This window comes from Apodemus sylvaticus, chromosome 22 (genome assembly GCF_947179515.1).
Source record: "Apodemus sylvaticus chromosome 22, mApoSyl1.1, whole genome shotgun sequence".
In the NCBI taxonomy this organism is placed as follows: Eukaryota; Metazoa; Chordata; class Mammalia; order Rodentia; family Muridae; genus Apodemus; species Apodemus sylvaticus.
In genome coordinates, this window is record NC_067493.1 from 44,809,658 (window position 1) to 44,829,079 (window position 19,422).

Here is a 19,422-nt window from a genome sequence, read left to right on the forward strand (position 1 = left end):
CTGTTGTGCATCTTTTGTGATTGTGACCATGTACCAGTTTCTCATGTTGCAAATGTTTCTTTGTCCCCAGTGACATCTTGTCACATCCATGTTTCATGCTCCCAGCCAATTTCCTTAAAACCCTGTTGATGTTTATTCTCAGATGACTGGCCGCAAGGGGCGGGTGGTGAGCAACGATGATGGAAGCATATCCTACGAGTCACGATCTGAACTTGATGTGCCTGTGGAGATATTGAACATCACGGAGAAGCAGAGGTTCATGGACGGAGACAAGGTATTCTCTCCATGGTGCTGCTCATCAGAAGGCACCTGCCTACCTGTTTTAGGCGTCAGCTTCAGAAGGAGCTGTTCTCCATTTTCTCACACCCACAGCATCTGTTACATACTTATGAATAGTCTGTTTTGTTATTACTAATTGTACTGATTATTTTACATATTTGAGTTTCTATAAGGTGAATGTAGTATAGATTCTGTATCGTGCATGAGAACCTTTGAACTCCTGAATTCACAAGCTAGGTGAGGTGGTACACCTTAGAAGTAGAGGTAGAGGATTGGGAACTCATTCCTCTTCTTTCTCCACCCTCCCACCCCCCAAGACTGGGTTTCTCTGTGTAGCCCTGGCTGTCCTGGAACTCACTCTGTAGACCAGACCTGCCTCTGGCTCCCAAGTGCTGGGATTAAAGGGATGGGCTGCCACTGCCCAGCAAGAGCTCATTCTTCTTAGCTGCAGTAAAGTAGGAGTTTTAAACTAGCCTGGACTATATGAGGCTTTGTCTAAAAAATTAAATTGAGAGGTATCTGAATATAAAAATAGTAGGTCATGGTAATGATTGCTTTAATCTTTCTTTTCCCTCCCTCCTTTTCTTCTTTCTGTGTTAGTTACTTTTGCATAGCTGATATTAAATATCCACAGGAACATTTAAGACAGAAGTTATTTTATCTGGTAATTTCATAGTTTTAGCTGTTGTGAAAGGAAGGACATGAGGAATACTTCTGTTTATGTTTGACAAGGAATGGTAACAAAAAAAGGGGGGGGTAGGATCACAAGAAGGGTCCAAGGCAAGACAGAGCCCTAAGGATTTGTTACAGTGACTTCCTTGTATCAGCTAGACCCTACTTCTTACTCTTTAGCACCTTTACCAGTGCCATTATGTAATGTATCTAGCAAGAGAAGGCCTCACTAGTCATCTGATGAGGAAAATTAGCTGTTGGTCAGCATGATGTAGTGATATCTAGTGTCATTTAATTTGGAGTCTAGAACAGTAAGAATACTGCTGGACAGTGCTTTCATGCACTTTTAATCCCAGCTCCCCAGAGTAAAGTCAACTAGATCTCTCTGAGCTTGGGGTCAGTGTGGCCACCCTGCTCTACAGAGTAAGTTCTAGGACAGTTAGTGCCACACAGAAAAACCCTGTCTCAAAAAACAAAAATTAAAAAAAATAATAATAATAATTAGAAGGTAAGTGCCATAGCATTGCTTTAATCTCAGCACTCAGAGTCAGAGGGAAGCAGTTGAGTTTCTATGAGTTCAAGGCCAGCAAGAGCTATTATAGCAAGCCTGGATCTTGATTAAAAACAAGACAAAAAAAGCCCATGTGTTCAGATTACTGGTTTATTGAGTTTCTGTTTTAGTTTTGTGCCATGCGTTTGTATGGTTTGTAGACTCTTCATTCATACCTGACACTGAAGACATTTTGAATCCCTAGGACCCTTCTTTAGACTTCTCTGTAGTGCGTGTTCTCGGTAGGGTTCCTGAGCATGTTTCTGTTACTGTATTTCACTCTAAACACCTGAGGCCTTAGTCGTGAATTTCCTCAAACCTTAGGGTTCTCAGATCCAGTCTAGCCATCTGCTTCCATAATTACCTATATTTTGCTTATAATATTTTTTTGAAAGAAATAGAATTTAAAGAAAGATTTACATTATTTTGCCAGACTGGCAAAATAGTGATGCACACCTTTAATCCCAGCACTCAAGAAACAGGCAAATAGATATTTGAGTTTGAGACAAGTCTCAACTTCTGACTGAGTTCTAGGACAGCCAAGGATTATCTCGAAAAGAGAAAAACTTTATTTTACATGTATGAATGTGTTTGCAGTTGCTTTTGGAGGCTGGAAGAGGGCATTGAGACACCTGGAGCCAGAGTTATAGATGGTGGTTAGCCATTGTGTGTGTGCTGAGAGTCAAGTCTGAGTTCCCTGAGTTCTCTCCAGCCTAAAGAAAGAAATTGCTTTCTTAAAGATGTATATTTATTTTCTTTGTGTATGAGAATTTGTTTTGTCTTGTTTTGTTTCTCTTTTAAATTTTATGTATATGAACTTTTTTATCTGTATGCATACCTGCATGCCAGAAGAGGGCATCAGACCCCATTATAGATGGTTTCAAGCCAATCTGGTTGCTGGGAATTGAAGTAAGGACCTCTGTAAGAGTAGCCAGTGCTCTTAATGGTGGAGCGTTCTCTCCAGCCCCTTCTCTGTTGTGTTGTTTTGTTTTGTTTTGCTTTGTTTTGTGTTTTTTTGTTTTGTTTTTTGAGACAAGGTTTCTTTTTGTTGTCCTCCCTGTCCCAGGTAGACCAAGATGGCTTCCAGTTCGGAAATATGTCTGCCTCTGCTGTGATTAAAGGCTGAGGCCACAGTTTTTGACTTTCTCCTCCTCTCCCCTGCCTTCCCCTTCTCTCCTATCAATTCCTCTTCCACAGTTTTCACTATATATCCTTTATTGGCCAGGAGCTGTCCATACCAGGTTGGCCTGGAACTCAGAAGTTCACCTGTCTGCCTTTCCTTCCCCCAAGTGTTGTGATTAAAGAGTTATGCCACCATGCCCATTTGTGTATGAGTGTTTTAACTGAGTGTGTTCTGAGTTCTTCTGGAAGCCAGAAGTCTGTCAGGTCCCCTTGATTTTTGAGTTAGAGTTATGTGATTATGTCATCAACCCAGACCCAAGTATGAAATAATTTGTCAAAATCAATACCGTTGCTAAATCATATTTGTAAGAATTATTAACATTTTTTTAGACTGTGCAGAAGTTGCTTTTCCCTACTTATGGTTTAAACAAGATGCTACTTGCATATATCTGTATTAGCTAAGTGTGTGACATGATATGCCTATAATTTTGGAACTTTTGGAGTCTAGGACGTGTGGATCCTGAGTTTTAGGCTAGCTTTGCCTACATATGACACTGCCTCAAAAGGCTTTGCATTACTTCTCCTCTTACCCTCCTTGTCCCTCTATTCCCTTTCTTTAAACAGGACCTTACTCTGTCTAGTCTGTCTCCATTTTCTTCAGTTTCTAATTTCAATTGATTTTCCTGTCTCAGTGGCAGGACCACCACTGTTTTTGTCTTTCCGAGTCTTGCTGTGGCCCAGGATGACTTTGAACTTATTTTTCCTCCTGCCCCAGCCTCCTGCATACTGAGATTGCACTGTGCACCATCAGGTCCACCACCCTCTCTGACTGCGGGCCTTGCGCTTGTTAGGGGAGCGCTCTCTATGTGGGAGCTGCTTCACTAGCATTTTCCTACTTAAGTCAGCGTTGGTGGTGACTACCTGCTATGCAAGCTGTGGATAGTGACAGGCCACATGGCCTTGTTTTCTTCCGAACTATTTCCTGTTATTATGTCTCCCACTTATCCTTCACTGGCTGCAGCTTGCCTATGTACTCATCATGCCAGAGCAGCTAATCTTGACTCTGGGCAGCATATGCCCAGCTGACACTAGGGCATCTTACTTATTACTATGGAGAGCAAAGCACATACTCATGGCCATCACTGTCTACTGAGGTGATTTTTGTTTCCTTTTTAAATTTGATACAGAATATTGCTATTATCTCAGAAGCTGCCAGCTCAGGTATTTCATTACAAGCAGATCGGAGAGCTAAAAATCAAAGGCGAAGAGTTCACATGACTTTAGAATTACCCTGGAGTGCTGATAGAGCAATTCAGCAATTTGGTAAGTGTCTCTACTGGATCCCATTGGGAGGTAAGGTAAGAGTTTCTGGGAGTCTGTCTTTTTGAGGTACCAGGAGCTTTCAGATTCTATACTGGAAGTGTGGTCTCCATATACTGTAATGTGCAATGAATGGTGAACTCCTTTTTGCCTGTTATCAAATGTTATTGAGAGCTCTGGTAGCATTGCCAAGGGGTCCAGGCCTTTCAGAACAGGATTCTTCGGAAGTACATTCATTGTAGATTTCTACACCATGAATCTTTCATAGCAGTCCACTATTTCCACAGTCATTTTAGCTCTTACTAGCTAAATGTGGGGTACATTACTCTTCCTTTTTATGTGCATGATCTGGTGATGTACACGTGGCATCCAGAGTGGCTATTAGTAACACTGGCTAACCAAATGATGCCAACATTTGCACTGTCATGGTAGGTTCTGATCCTTGAGTGGTGATGCCAGTGATTAGAGTTTAAATTGCTATTATGGGGTGTTGGAAAGGGTTATTTAATCTTTAATTTTCCTTATGAGGGTATTTTTGGTGCTAGCTTGGCCAGGTTGATGTGCATAGCCTTGTACTCTCAGCACTTGTTTGATAGACACAGGAGTACCAGGCCTGACTGACTTAGGTTGCATAGTGCATTTGATGGCACTCTGGACTACATGAGACCTTGTCTCTACCTATTAAGTATTAAAGCTATGAATTAGGGTCTCAGAATAGCCTGTTTCTACCTAATGAACATAATCATTGAACTGTACACATTTTTGTTATAGGAAGAACACACAGGTCAAACCAAGTAACTGCTCCAGAGTATGTCTTTTTGATTTCGGAACTGGCTGGAGAACAGAGATTTGCATCTATTGTTGCTAAGAGACTTGAGAGTTTGGTAAGTTTTGAGTTGTATTAAATGTGCATCACAGATGATTTGTGTTGGTTGACTTCTGGGAAGGACTGATAGGGGTTTGATCAAAAGTTCTGTTTTGACAGGGGGCACTAACACATGGTGACAGAAGAGCAACAGAATCTAGAGATCTGAGCAGGTTCAACTTTGACAACAAGGTACATTTCAGTGTCTCTAATGATGTGCAACTAACCACTCTACTTACTTGCTCTTGTTAGCTTTGCCTTCTATGTCTTCATCTGAGACAGGATTTGACATATCATAGATCTCTGTATGTACATTTTTTTATTCCTGTTGGAAAACTTCTGGAGTATTTGGAATAGCATCAAGATGAGTTATTAGAAATAAAAGAAGTGGGGGGGCTAGGAAAGGGGAAATCATTTGAAATGTAAATAAAAAATATATCGAATAAAAAAAAAGAAATGTAAAAAAAAAAGAAATAAAAGAAGTCATTAACGTATTAAATTTCTGCTGTCTGAAAAGGCACAGAATAGGCAGTCCTAAAATATGTCCATGGTTTCTGAATATTTGATACAATTATAGTTTATAGTATTTAATTGGTTAAAACATGTTGAATCTGATTAAAACATTTTTTTTTTAACAGTATGGAAGAAATGCTTTAGAAATTGTTATGAAATCCATTGTAAACTTGGATTCACCTATGGTATCACCACCTCCAGACTACCCTGGAGAGTTCTTTAAAGGTAACTGAAAAATAATTTATTTTGTTTTGTTTTTTTGTTGTTGTTTTTTGGATTTGGTTTTTTCAAGACAGGGTTTCTCTGTATAGCTCTGGCTGTTCTGGAACTCACTCTGTAGACCAGGCTGGCCTCGAACTCAGAAATTCGCCTGCCTCTGCCTCCCAGAGTGCTGGGATTACAGGCGTGTGCCACTGCCGCCCAACTTGAAAAATAATTTTAACTTGGCAGGAAGATACTTGGTTGGTAAACTGTATGCCTTGCATTTGTGAAGGTCTGGCTTCTATCCCCAGTATCAAACTCAGCATAGTAGTATATTCCAGTAATCCCATAATTCAACTTGGTGAGACGAGAAGATGACTTCAGGACCGGCCTATAGTGAATCCCTGTCTATAAAAACAAGATGAAATCAGGGCATAGAGAGATAGCTTAGCAGTTAGAAACATTCTTAGAGAAGACTTGAGATTAGGTCCATCACCTAGTTGGTGGCTCACAGCCATCAGTAACTCGAGTTCTGTGATATCCAAAGCCATCCTCTGGCTTCTACAGACATTGCACACATGTGGTGCCAGACATACGTATAGGCAGAACACTCATATAAACAAATATATCTTGAAAGACTAGCATAGTGACACAGGCCTTTTATCCCAGAGGCAAATGGATCTCTGAGTTGGAGGCCAGTCTGTTCTACAGGAGTGGGTTCCAGAACAGCCAGAGTTACATAGTAAGACTCTGTCTTGAAAAAAAAAAAATCAAAGCAATAACTTCTTCCAAACAAAAATTTAAAGTCAAAGCCAAGTAACAATAATACACATCAAATGGGTGCTGATCACATGTAGTTTATACTTATCTTTCTCCTTTTGTATTTGTTTGAGAACTATTTATTAAAAATCCTGGTGAGTGTTCACTTTTTCTTTCTTTCTTTGTTTTTTTGTTTTGTTTTTTTTTCTGAGGTAGGGTTTCTCTGTGTAGCCCTGGCTGTCCGGGAACTCACTTGGTAGACCAGGCTGGCCTCGAACTCAGAAATCCGCCTGCCTCTGCCTCTGCCTCCCAAGTGCTGGGATTACAGGCGTGCGCTACCACCGCCCAGCCGAGTGTTCACTTTTTCAACCCTTTTTTTTACAATGTCAAGATTTCTCAGACAGACAATCAGACAGAGAGTTATACTTAATATTCATATGATGGAAAGAGGGAAATAGCTATTTGATTGTCTGTACTTCACATCTAAATGTGTCTATGCTCATGCATACTAGTGAAATAAAAATTTACTTTAAAAATAATACCTAGACTAGAGAGAGAAAGGTGATTCAGCAGTTCAGAGTATTTGCTGCTTTTGTAAAATACTTGGGTTCAGTTCTTAGCACTCACATTGGGGCTCATGATTCTCTGTAACTAGTTCTAGAGGGTGTGACATACTATTCTGAAACCAGAGGTAGCTCTTCACAGAGTTCACATGTATGCATATAGACAAACATACATCCTCATAAAATCAAAAGAAATAATCTTTTGTTATTTATTTCATTTTGTTTTTGTGAGTGCCTACATGTGTATTGGAGTACCACATGTGTGCCTTGTATATAGTGCTTGTGCAGAAAAGTTGTTTTCATTATGATGGTAACTTAGGATTTGTTTCTTGTTTTGTGTGTGTGTGTGTGTGTTTGTTTTTGTTTTTGTTTTCTTCTAAGACAGGTCTCATTAAAGCCCTGGATGGCTGGTCTGCAAATCTTAATATAGATCAAGCTGGCCTTGAACTCTGAGATATCCTGCTTCTGCCTTTAGTGCTGGGATTTATAACAGTGTGTACCACCATGATGGGTAGCACAGTTTTTAATAGTTTCATGTGAGGTTTGGTCACTTTCTGGCATACAGTTGGTTTCTAGAAAGTGGCTCCGAGCTTCTAAGGTAGCTTTACAAGTTATGTGACTTTTTTATTTTTAACCCAGTAGGATTCATTCCTGAAAGGAGTCCTGTTGATCTATATTAATCCTATTATTTTATTTGTGTATCTTTGTATTCCTATCTCTGTCTTTTTTTGGTCTTTTCAGTTCTTAAGATTGAAAATGGTTTTGGGCCTACTATGCCAGATATGTAGCACTCAGCTGAACCACTAGGCCTATCTTTTATAATAGTCTCATCAAGCCAGTCATTGCTGCTGGACAACTGTAATCCCAGCACTTGGGAGGCAGAGGAAGTGGGTCTTTGTGAGGCATTCCTTGTTACAGGAATGCCTGGGCTATATGACAAGACTCTGTCTCCAGATGCAAAAGGAGGTCTCTCAGGTCTCACTTGTGACATGTTGGCTGCTTTTTCAACATTTACCATTTTTAGTATTTGCATTGTTCTGGGTAAAACGTGAATGAAAGTATTATCTTCTTTATGTAATCACTAGTCAGCTATTATTATCATACTTGTACAAAATTGTTGCAGTTCTGTATCTGGGCTTCAAGGTAAAGGATCTAAAATATATACAGGATGTTCTTGTTAAATGATAAGGTTTTTTTTTTTAATGTGGTTTTTTTCCTTTATTTTAATTAATTGAGTGTTGGTGCTGGGTGATCAGTGTTCATAGCATATGTGGGGTCAGAGGCTTGGCAGCAAGCATTCTTTCCTACTCAGAAATCTTGGCAGCTCTATTTTGCTTTTTTTGAGACACACAAAGTCCGGTTGGCCTGGAACTTACCCATGCTTAACTTTTAACTTGAACTTATTCTGCCTCAACCTCTTAAGTGCTGTTTTAATGAATGGCTAATGGGAATTTTAGTGTAACAGCCTGGAGTTCAATCTCCATTACTACCAAAAACACCAGAAAACAAAGAAACCAGGCACTCAAAGTAAAGTTTAGTGGTTTAGGTTTTTGGATTGGATAGAGATTTTTGGGTACATTGGTTACCAGTTCAATTCAGGTGATTGGAATAGAGCAAGATACATAGGTTGATTTATTTTTATTTCATGTGCATTGATGTTTTGCCTGAATGTATGATTGTGTGAGGGTGTTCAGATCCCCAGTTATGAGTGGCCTTGAGGTACAGAATTGAACCCTGCCTGGTCCTTTCGAAGAACAGCCAGTGTTCTTGCTCGTTATTTGGATTGTAAAGATTTTTCATAATTTTGTTTTCTTATAGATGTTCGGCAAGGACTGATAGGAGTGGGCTTGATTAATGTAGAAGATCGCTCAGGAATTCTTACTCTTGATAAAGGTAATGTCACACTGTATGTGCATTTAACTTGGATTAGTGGGGCCTTACTTATGTTATTGTACTCTAAAGAAGCCTCAACTCATATGGATGACTTTGGGGAAATCTGGTTCTTTTTTTCCACTTTGCTTTTGAGACAGAGTCCGTTTCTCTGACTGTACCAACTAAGCCACTTGGCCCTTGAGTTTCTGGGTGAGTTTCCTGTGTCTGCCTCCTCTCCCGCTATAGAATTTTTTTTTTAATTTATTTATTTATTATGTATACGGTGTTCTGCCTGCATGTATGCTTGCAGGCTGGAAGCGAGCACCAGATCTCTTCTGTTGTGAGCCATAGTATGGTAACTCAGGACCTTTGGAAGAGCGGCCTCTTAACCTCTGAGCCATTTCTCTAGCCCTTACTTTAGAATCTCTAGAATTAAAGATGGTAGCCACTGGATCTGGCTTTTTTTACATGGTGGGTTTGGTGATCAAACTCATCAGGCTTGGATTCACTTTGATAAGTTGAACCGTTGCATCAACTCTATGGTTTTTGTATTTTTGTGGCACATTCACACTCTTGGTGAGATTGGCCCTTTTGGTCTCATAGCAATATTTTTGCCTTAGACAACCTAGTGCTAGGATTACAGGTAGTTCTAGAAAGTAACCCAGAGCCTTCTATATACTGATTACCTGAAGCACTCTTTGGTTTTGTTTTGTTTGTTTGCTTGTTTATTTTGCTCTGTAGAGCAAGCTGGCCTTGAATCTAGAAATCTGCTTGCCTCTGCCTCCTGAATACTGGGATTAAAAGTGTCAGCTTGAAACCTCCTTTGTATTTTGTTGTTTATTTGCTCATTTATTTTTAATGTCTGTTCCTATGCATAGGAATAGTTAAAAATAAACATCCATGGGAATGTAGCAGGTAAGGGCAGGAAAGGGTGGAGGGCAGGCAGAAAGTCAAAAGCTCCTTGTTGGTCCTTTCCTGGATATCGTGATCTCCCACAGACGTGTGCTCCCAAATAATGGGTCATCTCTTTTAAGAAAAATAGTATTCCAACAACGGTCCTATCAATCTTTCAGTTTTACCAGTGAAGACTTGGGATCCAGATGCTGCGGTGAAAGTCTGCCAGCTCAAAGAGGCAGAGAAAGCACCCAGCTGACTGTCCTCCTCACAGAAACTTCTTCCAATGGAATGTCCTTCCCTTCTACTTTCTGTTGTCTCTCTGTCTCTTGACTCCCTGTGCTCTCTCTGTTTTTTTGTTTATAATCATATGTTCACTACCTTTGAACTGGTTGATTGTTCCACCTCTTGATCTGTGGTTGACTTTATCCAGTTTACAGTATTCAAGCAGAAAGCTCTTGGATTAAAAGTGTGTGCTAAGGCTGTGCCATGCCACAACTAAAAGCAGTTTTTTCAGTAAATAACACAAAACGAAATATCCTGCAGCAGTCCTGTTTGGCTACAGTCTGTTTCCTTAGATCCCTCATGGTGTCATTACTTTTGTGTTCACGTGGACCTTACTCTCTAAATGGTTTTTGGGAATGACCTCAGTCATTCTGGCTAGATCTTGAACTGTCTTAAACCTATTGATGCTGAAACAACTCGTTTGTTTCTTTGTCTGCCTGCCTGCCTACTTACTTACTTACTTACTTACTTACTTAACTTGTTTGGTGTTTTGTTTATTGAAACCAAGTCTTTCTGTGTCTCCCTGGCTGTCCTGGAGCTCACTATGTAGACCACGCTGGTCTTGGAACTGAAAGACATTTATCTTCCTCTGCCCTTGAGTGCTCTCTTTATTTTTGAGACAGTCTCATTGCATGATCCAGGTTCAACTTTTAACTTACTCTGTATGTAGTCTAGTGTAGGTCTTGAACAAATTGCCTTTGTCCCCTATTTAACTGGAGTAAGTAGCATGCACTTGGACCGGACCTTTATGACTAGCGCTGACTACAGATATTATCAACCTGTCGGGAGTTTCTTTTGTTGTTGTCTCCCCCCCACACACACACAAGTTATTACTGTGTTGTCTATGCTAGAACTCACTATGCCCTTCAACATGGAGCAGTCCTCCGGTCTCAGCCTCCCAAATGCTTGCTTTATGGGTGTAAGCTAAGTTACCTTGTCTGGCTGAGGCTTAAAGAAATGGTGAATCCATAGGCTAAACATATTGCACTGTGGCTAAGTTTTTTTAAAAGTATATGGAGAGGAGTGCATACCTTTAATTCTTTTACTAATTCCAGCACTAGGGAGGTAGAGGCTGGCAGATCTCTGAGAGGTTGAGGTTGAAAACAAAATACAAACAAAATAAAAAAGTATCTAAATCCAGAAACAGTTTAAACATTCACAGTTTTCCAAAGCTCCAGACATTCCAGTTCCAGGGTTGAGAGTCACCAATTTAACAGTTGAACTTCAAGTTAAAATTTGATGTTGGGGTCTTCCTCTCTCCCTTTCTCTCCCCTCTTCTTTCTATGAGTGCCCCTTTCTTTCTCCCTTCCCTCCTCCCTTTTCCCATGGCAACTTCCATGGCCTTGGTCCTTGGGGCCAATGAATTCGTCCGAGTGAAGCTTCCCAATATTTTTTTTATATATGTAAGTACACTGTAGCTGTCTTCAGACACCAGAAGGGCATCAGATCTCTTTTTTCCTTTTTTTTTTTTTTTTTTTTTTTAATTTTTCTATATTTTTTGTTTACATTCCAAATGCTTTACCCTTTCCCAGTTCCCCTCTCCCCATATGTCCCATAAGCTCTCTTCTCTCCACCCATTCCCCAATCATCCCCCTCCCATTTCTCTGTCCTGGTACTCCCCTATGATGCTGGATCAAGCCTTTCCAGGACCAGGGCTCTCTCCTTCTTGGGAATCATTTGATAAGCTACTTGTGTCTTGGCATCAGATCTCTTTAAGGATGGCTATAAGCCACCATATGGGTGCTGGTATTTGAACTCATGACCTTCAGAAGAGCAGTTGATGCTCTTACCCACTGAGCCATTTCTCCAGCCCCCTAAGCCTGCCTTTAATTTAAAAAGAAAATTAATGTTGGGAAGCTGGGTATAAAGTTGTAGTCAATTCCACCATTGGGGAAGTTGAGACAAGATGGAGACTGTGTCTCAAAACAAAAGAATTTAGGCTCTACAATGATGGCTCAGCAGTTAGGAGCTTACAGAGGATGTGACTTCAGTTTTTTTCGACTCAGGTACACATACCCTAACACACCATGCTTTTATTCCCGGCATTTAGGAGGGAGAGACAGGTGGATCTCTGTGAGTTCAAGACCAATCTGATCTATAAGAGTGAGTTCCAGGACAAACAGGAATACAAAGAAACCCTATCTTTAAAAACGTAAATAGGGTTGGAGGAATGGCTTAGTGCGTAAGACCACTGGCTGTTCTTCCCGTCAAAACTTACCCATATGTGGAAAATAAACATATGGTGAATTAAATGTAAAAGACTTGATATTGGTGAACCACTGTCCTTGTGCTAAATTATGTTCAAGGAAAAGTAGGAAGTTGGACTGTTTTGTGAGCTTGTGTTGCTTTGCTGGTGGCAGGTTATAAGTACTGCACAATAAGGGCACTGCAAACTGGGGAGAGGACTCTACCCACAAGTGAGACTTTGAAGGTTTGTTTGGCTGAAGAATAAATTTTTAATTTACCAAGGGAATTGATGGATTTCTTCTAATCTTGTCTTTGCAGACTATAACAATATAGGAAAATTCTTAAACAGAATTTTGGGCATGGAGGTGCATCAGCAGAATGCGTTGTTTCAGTATTTTGCAGACACACTTACTGCAGTTGTTCAGAATGCCAAGAAGAATGGACGATATGACATGGGGATCCTGGGTAAGTAGGACACTTATCTCCATGTACTCCGTGCTCCTGCTCCGCGGTGTTCCTCAATTTACACACTTCTGTTTCTGCCTTAAGATCTGGGTTCTGGAGATGAAAAGGTGAGGAAGAGTGATGTCAAGAAGTTTCTAACTCCAGGATATTCAACCTCTGGTCATGTAGAGTTATACACAGTAAGTCTACATATGTTTACATGTTCCATACTGATGTTAACATACTTGAGCTCCATTTAAATCTCTACATGTCTTTCACAGATTAGTGTGGAGAGGGGAATGTCCTGGGAGGAAGCAACCAAGATTTGGGCAGAGCTGACTGGACCAGATGATGGCTTTTACTTATCATTGCAAGTACGAATTGAATTTTCTTTAGTCTTACCAAGAATGCTTTTTCTTTGTTTCTTACTTATTTTTATGGCTTCAGGTTTTTCCTTTCCCTTTCCCTTTCCCTTTCCCTTTTCGAGACAGATCTTGCAATGTATTGCTGACTGCTGTGGAAACCTTTTGTTGATTAGACTAGCCTTGAATTCACAGTGGTCGCTCTGTCTGACTCTGCAGCATACAATCATGCCAGGCTCACTTTAACCATTAACTTTTTTTTAATTCTTCATTTGTTATTATGTATATGGGTGTGCATGCCATGTTAGGCTTAATGTTAGTCTGTTTATAGAATGTTTTGTTTGTTCGTTTGTCTGTATAGGCTGTGGGTCACTACACACAAAGGCCAGAAAGGGCATCAAATCCCCTTTGAGTTGGAGTAGTTGTATTTCTTTGTTGTGGAAGCCTGTAGCAATTACAGTATAAAAGAAGTATACTCTTCTTTTAGCCTTTCTTCCTAGTACTATGGATCAATGTAATCTCGTCTGAACCACTTCCTGCCTGCCTTTTGTTTGCTTTGTCTGCTTAGTGTTCATTTTTGAGTAAGTAGAACAGGCCTTAGGAAGGCCTATGTGAACTTGGCTGCTGTTGAGTTTGTATTTCTGGTACTTCAGAAGCGTTGTTATTGCAGTGACACCAATTGTGGTATACATTTCCTTGAGTACATTAAATGTGTTCCTCGAGTTCTAAAGATTGGACCTGTACCACCAACTTAGCTCAGATTCTCACTCTATATCAAGGCTAGTGTTAAATATTCATCAGACTCTAGGGGATCAGGTTACAGACGTGTACTGCCTACCATACTGGGCCAGCCTTTTCCTATAGTTAGCTTTTTGGAATATTGTAATAATCTCATAATTTGATAGTATTCTAATTTTCTTTCTTTTTCTCTCTTTTTGGTTTTTTCTGAGACAGGATTTCTCTGTATAGACCTGGCTGTCCTGGAACTCACTCTGTAGACCAGGCTGGCCTCGAACTCAGAAATCTGCCTGCCTCTGCCTCCCAGAGTGCTGGGATTACAGGCATACCCTCCACCACCAGGGTTTCTTTTATTTTTTAATAATTTTAGTAGAATTATTTCCTTTTGTCTATATGTTAACGAATTTCTTCTTGGGCAGTTCTGGTGCACACCTTTGATCCCAGCCTTTCAGAGGCAGAAGCCAGTTCTCTACAGAGAAACCTTGTCTCAAAAAAAGTTTTGGTTTTCTTTTCTTTACCTTTTGAGACTTCTCTGCTGTGACTTCATGTACAAGGAACAGAAGTGTTCGTGGAACACTTGGGCTTATTGACAGTTTCTAAGGTCTCTGTGGATGAGAAGAGAGTTACAAAGTCACACCTTGCCAGAAGCTATTGGCAGTTGATGGCTGCAGGAAAGAGACTCAACTGATAAGTTGTGCACTCTCCAGTAGATAGTCCCAAGCTCATACACATTAGGTTAGCACTGATTGAACATGTGATTGTTTTATAACCATAGCAAGGCATGGAGTTGACAAAGGAAATGTTTTAAATTGGCTCTGGGGGGGTTAGGGAAAGATGGTAACTATAACAAAAAACACATTCATACATACGTAACATGAAATTTTCAGTATGAGCCAGGCCAATGGCAGTGGTAAACCCTGAAATCAGATACATACAAGTAACTTGGACTAGACTGAGCAGGTTGTGTTTTTATTTTTAGGAATGTGTGTGAGAGAACAATTTACAAAATAGATAGAGGCCATGAATTTGAGAGAAGTTGGGTGTGTGGGAGGAGACAAAGGAAAGAAAAGGAAGAAAGGATACATTAAAAAATTTCATACTGGGTGCTGGCTCACACCTTTAATCCCAATACTTGGGAGACAGAGGCAGGCGATCTCTGAATTCAAGGCTAAAGGCTAGCCAGGACTACACAGAGAAACCTTGTCTCAAAAAAAAAAAAAAAAAAAAAAGGAAGGGGGAAAAGTTCTCAATAAATCAATGGTATATATGAAGACTTGTGTGTTTACAGCTCACTTTGGAGGTTGAGGTAGGAGTACCCTGTGTTGAAAGCTTGCATGGACTGAGGGAGGTCCAGCTTTGGTGGGAAGTCTCAAATCAAAAGCAAACACTCTATGACCCTTAGTTTAGTCAGAGTTAACAAAAATAGCCTCCCCTCGGTTAAAGGGTGGACTTGGGGGTATACACTTACTAGTGCCTAACTAGTGTGCCTTTTGTACTGAATTTGCTGCTGTGATATTATGATAGAATATTTTTAATTATGTAGGATCAAAATCTTATGTTTTCTGTTGTTCTTTTAATAGATAAGAAACAACAAAAAAACTGCAATCTTAGTTAAAGAAGTAAACCCTAAGAAGAAATTATTTTTAATTTATCGACCAAACACTGGAAAGCAACTCAAATTAGAAATTTATGCTGATCTGAAAAAGAAATATAAGAAGGTATTTCCTCACTTTATATATTGTACTATGTCAGTGCTTACTTTCATGATAGGAAACTGTGTCTTCAAAGTTTCTGGGTTCAAGGATGATGATTCTTGTACAATAGCAGAGAGAGAGAGAGAGTGTGTGTGTGTGTGTGTGTGTGTGTGTGTGTGTGTGTGTGTAAGATTTATTTATTTTATTTATGTACACTGTTGCTGTCTTCAGACACATAAGAGGGCATCAGATCCCATAATAGATGGTATGAGCCACCATGTGGTTGCTGGGAATTGAACTCAAGACCTTTGGAAAAGCAAGTGGCCAGTGCTCTTAACCTCTGAGCCATCTCTCCAGCCCGAGCAAGTTTTTTTATATACTGCTGTTGCAGTTTTAAGGTTACTGACCATTGATATAAGATAAGCATGTGATCTTCAATACCCAGGATCTGCAATAGTTTAGTAAGAGACAGTCCTTCCAAGCAGCTTTTGATTTGCCTTGAGTATGCTGCATACTTTCATTCTATAAATTTCCAGAAAATAGTCAATTATTTTCCCAGCATTACTTCTGTACCTTCTGCAAAGTATTGCCTTAACGTTTCTGGGCACTCTGAATTGGAAGTAACTATTCAACTAGCTCTCAACAAAGCTCATCCCATGAGGGGTTTTCGCTACCTTGGTGATATTTGCATCCTGCTACACATGGGGGCTGGGCTTCCTAATGAAAATGATGATATTGTCAATGTTGGCTACCTCTGGTGTTAGTGACTAGGTCAGCTATCCAATTGTTGCAATATGGTTTTCTTGCCTTTGCAGGTAGTCTCTGATGACGCCCTGGTACACTGGCTGGATCAGTATAACTCCTCTGCAGACACCTGTACTCACGCATACTGGTTAGTGCATCTTGTAACCTCACTTATTTCTTTAAGTGTAATTAAGATTTTTTTCAATTTTGTGCCATGAGGGTGCAGAGTGTCCTTGTGATCCTATTGTATCTACCTCTCAAGTTCAAGGACGGTAGATGTGAGCCACAGTGCCTGCTAAACACATTTTCATTCTTTTTTTTCTTTCTTTTTTTTTTTTTTTTTTTGATTTGGTTTTTTCAAGACAGGGTTTCTCTGTATAGCCCTGGCTGTCCTGGAACTCACTCTGTGGACCAGGATGGCCTTGAACTCAGAAATCCACCTGCCTCTGCCTCCCAGAGTGCTGGGATTACAGGCATGTGCCACCACCACCCAGCTCACATTTTCATTCTTTATGAAGATGTGATTGTGAGTAAATAAACAAGTTGCCTGTTGGTAGGCACAGTTTATTTCATCAGAATTCTATGTAGATGCTTGCCATGGTAGTCACTGCTATAATCCCACACTTAGGACCTCCCAGATCACCCTGTTCTCTGTAGGGAGTGGAGTCCAGCGTGGGCTACATTGAAATCCTGACTCATGGCCTTAATTGCTATCCCTCTGGTAAAACTTGCATCCACTTCTTTTCTCTCCCTCGTTCTTCTCCTCATTTCCTCATTGTGAATTCATTCATCTTTTTTAGAAGTTGAGCTATAGGTCAAAGCCCTAATTTGGATACATAATGTGTGTGTTGGGGTGTGGTGGGAAGGGTCACAGGCAACTTATTAAATTAATAAATTCATGCAATATCATATCACTGGAGAAAACATAAGCATGCCATGTGCCCTGAGTTATAGTGGTTAAGGGTTACCTCAGTAGCCCATCCAGTCTCTTAGTTAACCAAGAAGGTGCAGAGGTGGGAATACCAGAAACCACTGCTTCTGAAACTTTGTAGTTCAGGCCTTGAATTTGACACAATCCTATCTTAATCGCCTGAGTACTGGGATTGTTTATGCTTGCCCTTTGGCTTTAAAAAAAAAAAAAAAACAACCTTACTGCTTGGGCCTGATAGTTAGTGTCTACAGCCTCCTCATTCAGGAAAACTCAAACCAGGCCAGAGTGTGCAAGGTCAGGCCTCAAAACAAACAAATGAAAAAGAAAGGAAGCCGGGCCGTTGGTGGCGCACGCCTGTAATCCCAGCACTCTGGGAGGCAGAGGCAGGCGGATTTCTGAGTTTGAGGCCAGCCTGGTCTACAGAGTGAGTTCTGGGACAGCCAGGGCTATACAGAGAAACCCTGTCAAACAAAAAACAAACAAACAAAAAAGCAGACCTCCTCACGAGGCACAGGCAGACCGTGCTCTATGCCGGCCCCGCCAAAAATCCAAATCCAAAAATAAAAAAAAATTAAAAAAAAAGAAAAGAAAGAAAAAGGAGCTGGGCATGGTGGCTTTAATTTTAGCACTCATCAAGCAGATCTCTGAGTTCCAGAACATCCTGGCCTTCAGAGTGAGCTCCAGGACAAGGACAGCTAGAGGAAGCCCCCCCCCCTTTTTTTTATTATTTTTTTATTTTTGGATTTGGGCAGCCATCTCATATTCTGGAAGATCTACCTACTCACCTGGTTTGGTTTTCTTCTATTAAATTTATGTTGCTTTGGAGGTAACTCAGATATGTGTCAATGAATTGGCAAACATTTGACTAGTGCTATGACCTCATTTCTCAGTTTATGTTTCTCTGTGGTTTGTTTGCTCCAGTTATCCACTAGTAATACTTGAAGCAGACCAAAGCAGCATCAGCTAGTGGGTAATTCTCACCACAGTGAAGAAATGATACTGAAGTATCAAAAGAGAATAGATAGTAACCCATAACCCAGTGTACAAGTAGCAGAAATAATGTGACACCCTAGATTTGGAAAGGATAACCCAGGAAGACCAAAGGATTTTCTAGGAAAAGCCAATAACAGTTTTCTTCTTGAAATATGCCTAGGCTCCACAGATCATTCATGTATGCAGCATCTTTCTGTACATATTTCCTCCTCAATGTTTTCTAGGCGTGGCAATTGCAAAAAAGCAAGCTTAGGATTGGTATGTGAGATTGGTCTTCGTTGCCGCACATATTATGTGCTCTGTGGCTCAGTACTGAGTGTCTGGACAAAAGTGGAGGGTGTGCTGGCCTCTGTGAGTGGCACCAACGTGAAAATGCAGATAGTGCGGCTAAGGACTGAAGATGGGCAGCGGATTGTAGGTAAGCTTCATTTTTGTTTTGGTGGTGGGGAAAGAATCACTTCATACCCAATATTATTTTTCTACTTCTAACATCAGAGATTTGTTGTCTCACATGTATTCTAATAGTGAGCACAGAACATGTTACTCATTCTACAAGAGCAGTTGAGCCTGTTTTTAGCTTCAAACTTATCTGCGTTATCTGGGTGCCTCCCTTCAAGGAGATGGGATGACAAGCAGGTACCTAGTAGCCAGTTGTACTTGACCCTCATAGTGGACATTGTGAGTTGACAGTAATTACCCTGTGAATGTCTCTGGGGCTGCTCTCAATTCCTCCTGATTATTACTCGTTGCCCCTCTCTGGTCTCCAGACAACCTATTTCTTTCCCAGGCTGAGCAGTTTTGGGCTTTGAGTCCTGCAGAAGCTAAGACAACAGGCTAGCTCAAACCAGTGTGTGGTCAGCTCCAGATAATTTACAGCTCTGGATATAGCTGCTTGATACACTGTTACTTGCTGATAACCTGTAGTAGGAAGACCAATAAACCTCTTTGCCAATTAGTGAACTTTATGTGAACTCAGGTTGTGATTGTAAAAGTTTCATATAAATGAGTTTCTAGCTGCTGGCTTTTAAAAAATGTAAAAGGGCACTTAGCTGCTACATTGAGTTCAGATCCTCCATGGGTCAGAACTGAAGTTCTGTAGTTGGGACCAGGACCTCCAATTGCCCTTACAGTCTGTGTGTCCATCTCTGCTGTTTTTGTTGACTAAGATATTCATGTTTACCCTCTTAGTGTCATTTTGCATCTTACTGAGTGGCAGAAAGGGTGGTGGTATCTGTGAGGTTTATGAAGCTGGTGTGTGTAGATGAAAAGTGCTGAACTACACACTGAGCTCCTCAGGAGATGCTGTTATACTGGGTGGGTGTGTTCCCGTGTGTACATGTGCACATTCACACATCTGGGAGCTTCCTAGGAACAGCATGCTTGCTGCCTATCTGGTGTCTGGGGAACTTGGTTTACAGTTCTCTGTGAAGGTAG

At 40.6% G+C, this 19,422-nt stretch overlaps 1 protein-coding gene across 6 annotated transcripts in view; it reads left to right on the plus strand.

Moving 5' to 3' along the window:
* Positions 1–19,422, plus strand: part of Sbno1 (strawberry notch homolog 1) — a 58,915-nt gene that overhangs the window by 33,343 nt on the left and 6,150 nt on the right. For all 6 annotated transcript variants that reach the window (XM_052169128.1, XM_052169129.1, XM_052169130.1 and 3 more), the window contains 12 exons: positions 143–274; positions 3,811–3,946; positions 4,715–4,827; positions 4,929–5,000; positions 5,447–5,546; positions 8,663–8,737; positions 12,401–12,547; positions 12,632–12,726; positions 12,808–12,900; positions 15,207–15,344; positions 16,136–16,212; positions 18,213–18,406. In XM_052169128.1, coding sequence (XP_052025088.1) covers positions 143–274; positions 3,811–3,946; positions 4,715–4,827; positions 4,929–5,000; positions 5,447–5,546; positions 8,663–8,737; positions 12,401–12,547; positions 12,632–12,726; positions 12,808–12,900; positions 15,207–15,344; positions 16,136–16,212; positions 18,213–18,406 — 1,372 coding nt within the window. The remainder of the gene's footprint in view (positions 1–142; positions 275–3,810; positions 3,947–4,714; positions 4,828–4,928; positions 5,001–5,446; positions 5,547–8,662; positions 8,738–12,400; positions 12,548–12,631; positions 12,727–12,807; positions 12,901–15,206; positions 15,345–16,135; positions 16,213–18,212; positions 18,407–19,422) is intronic.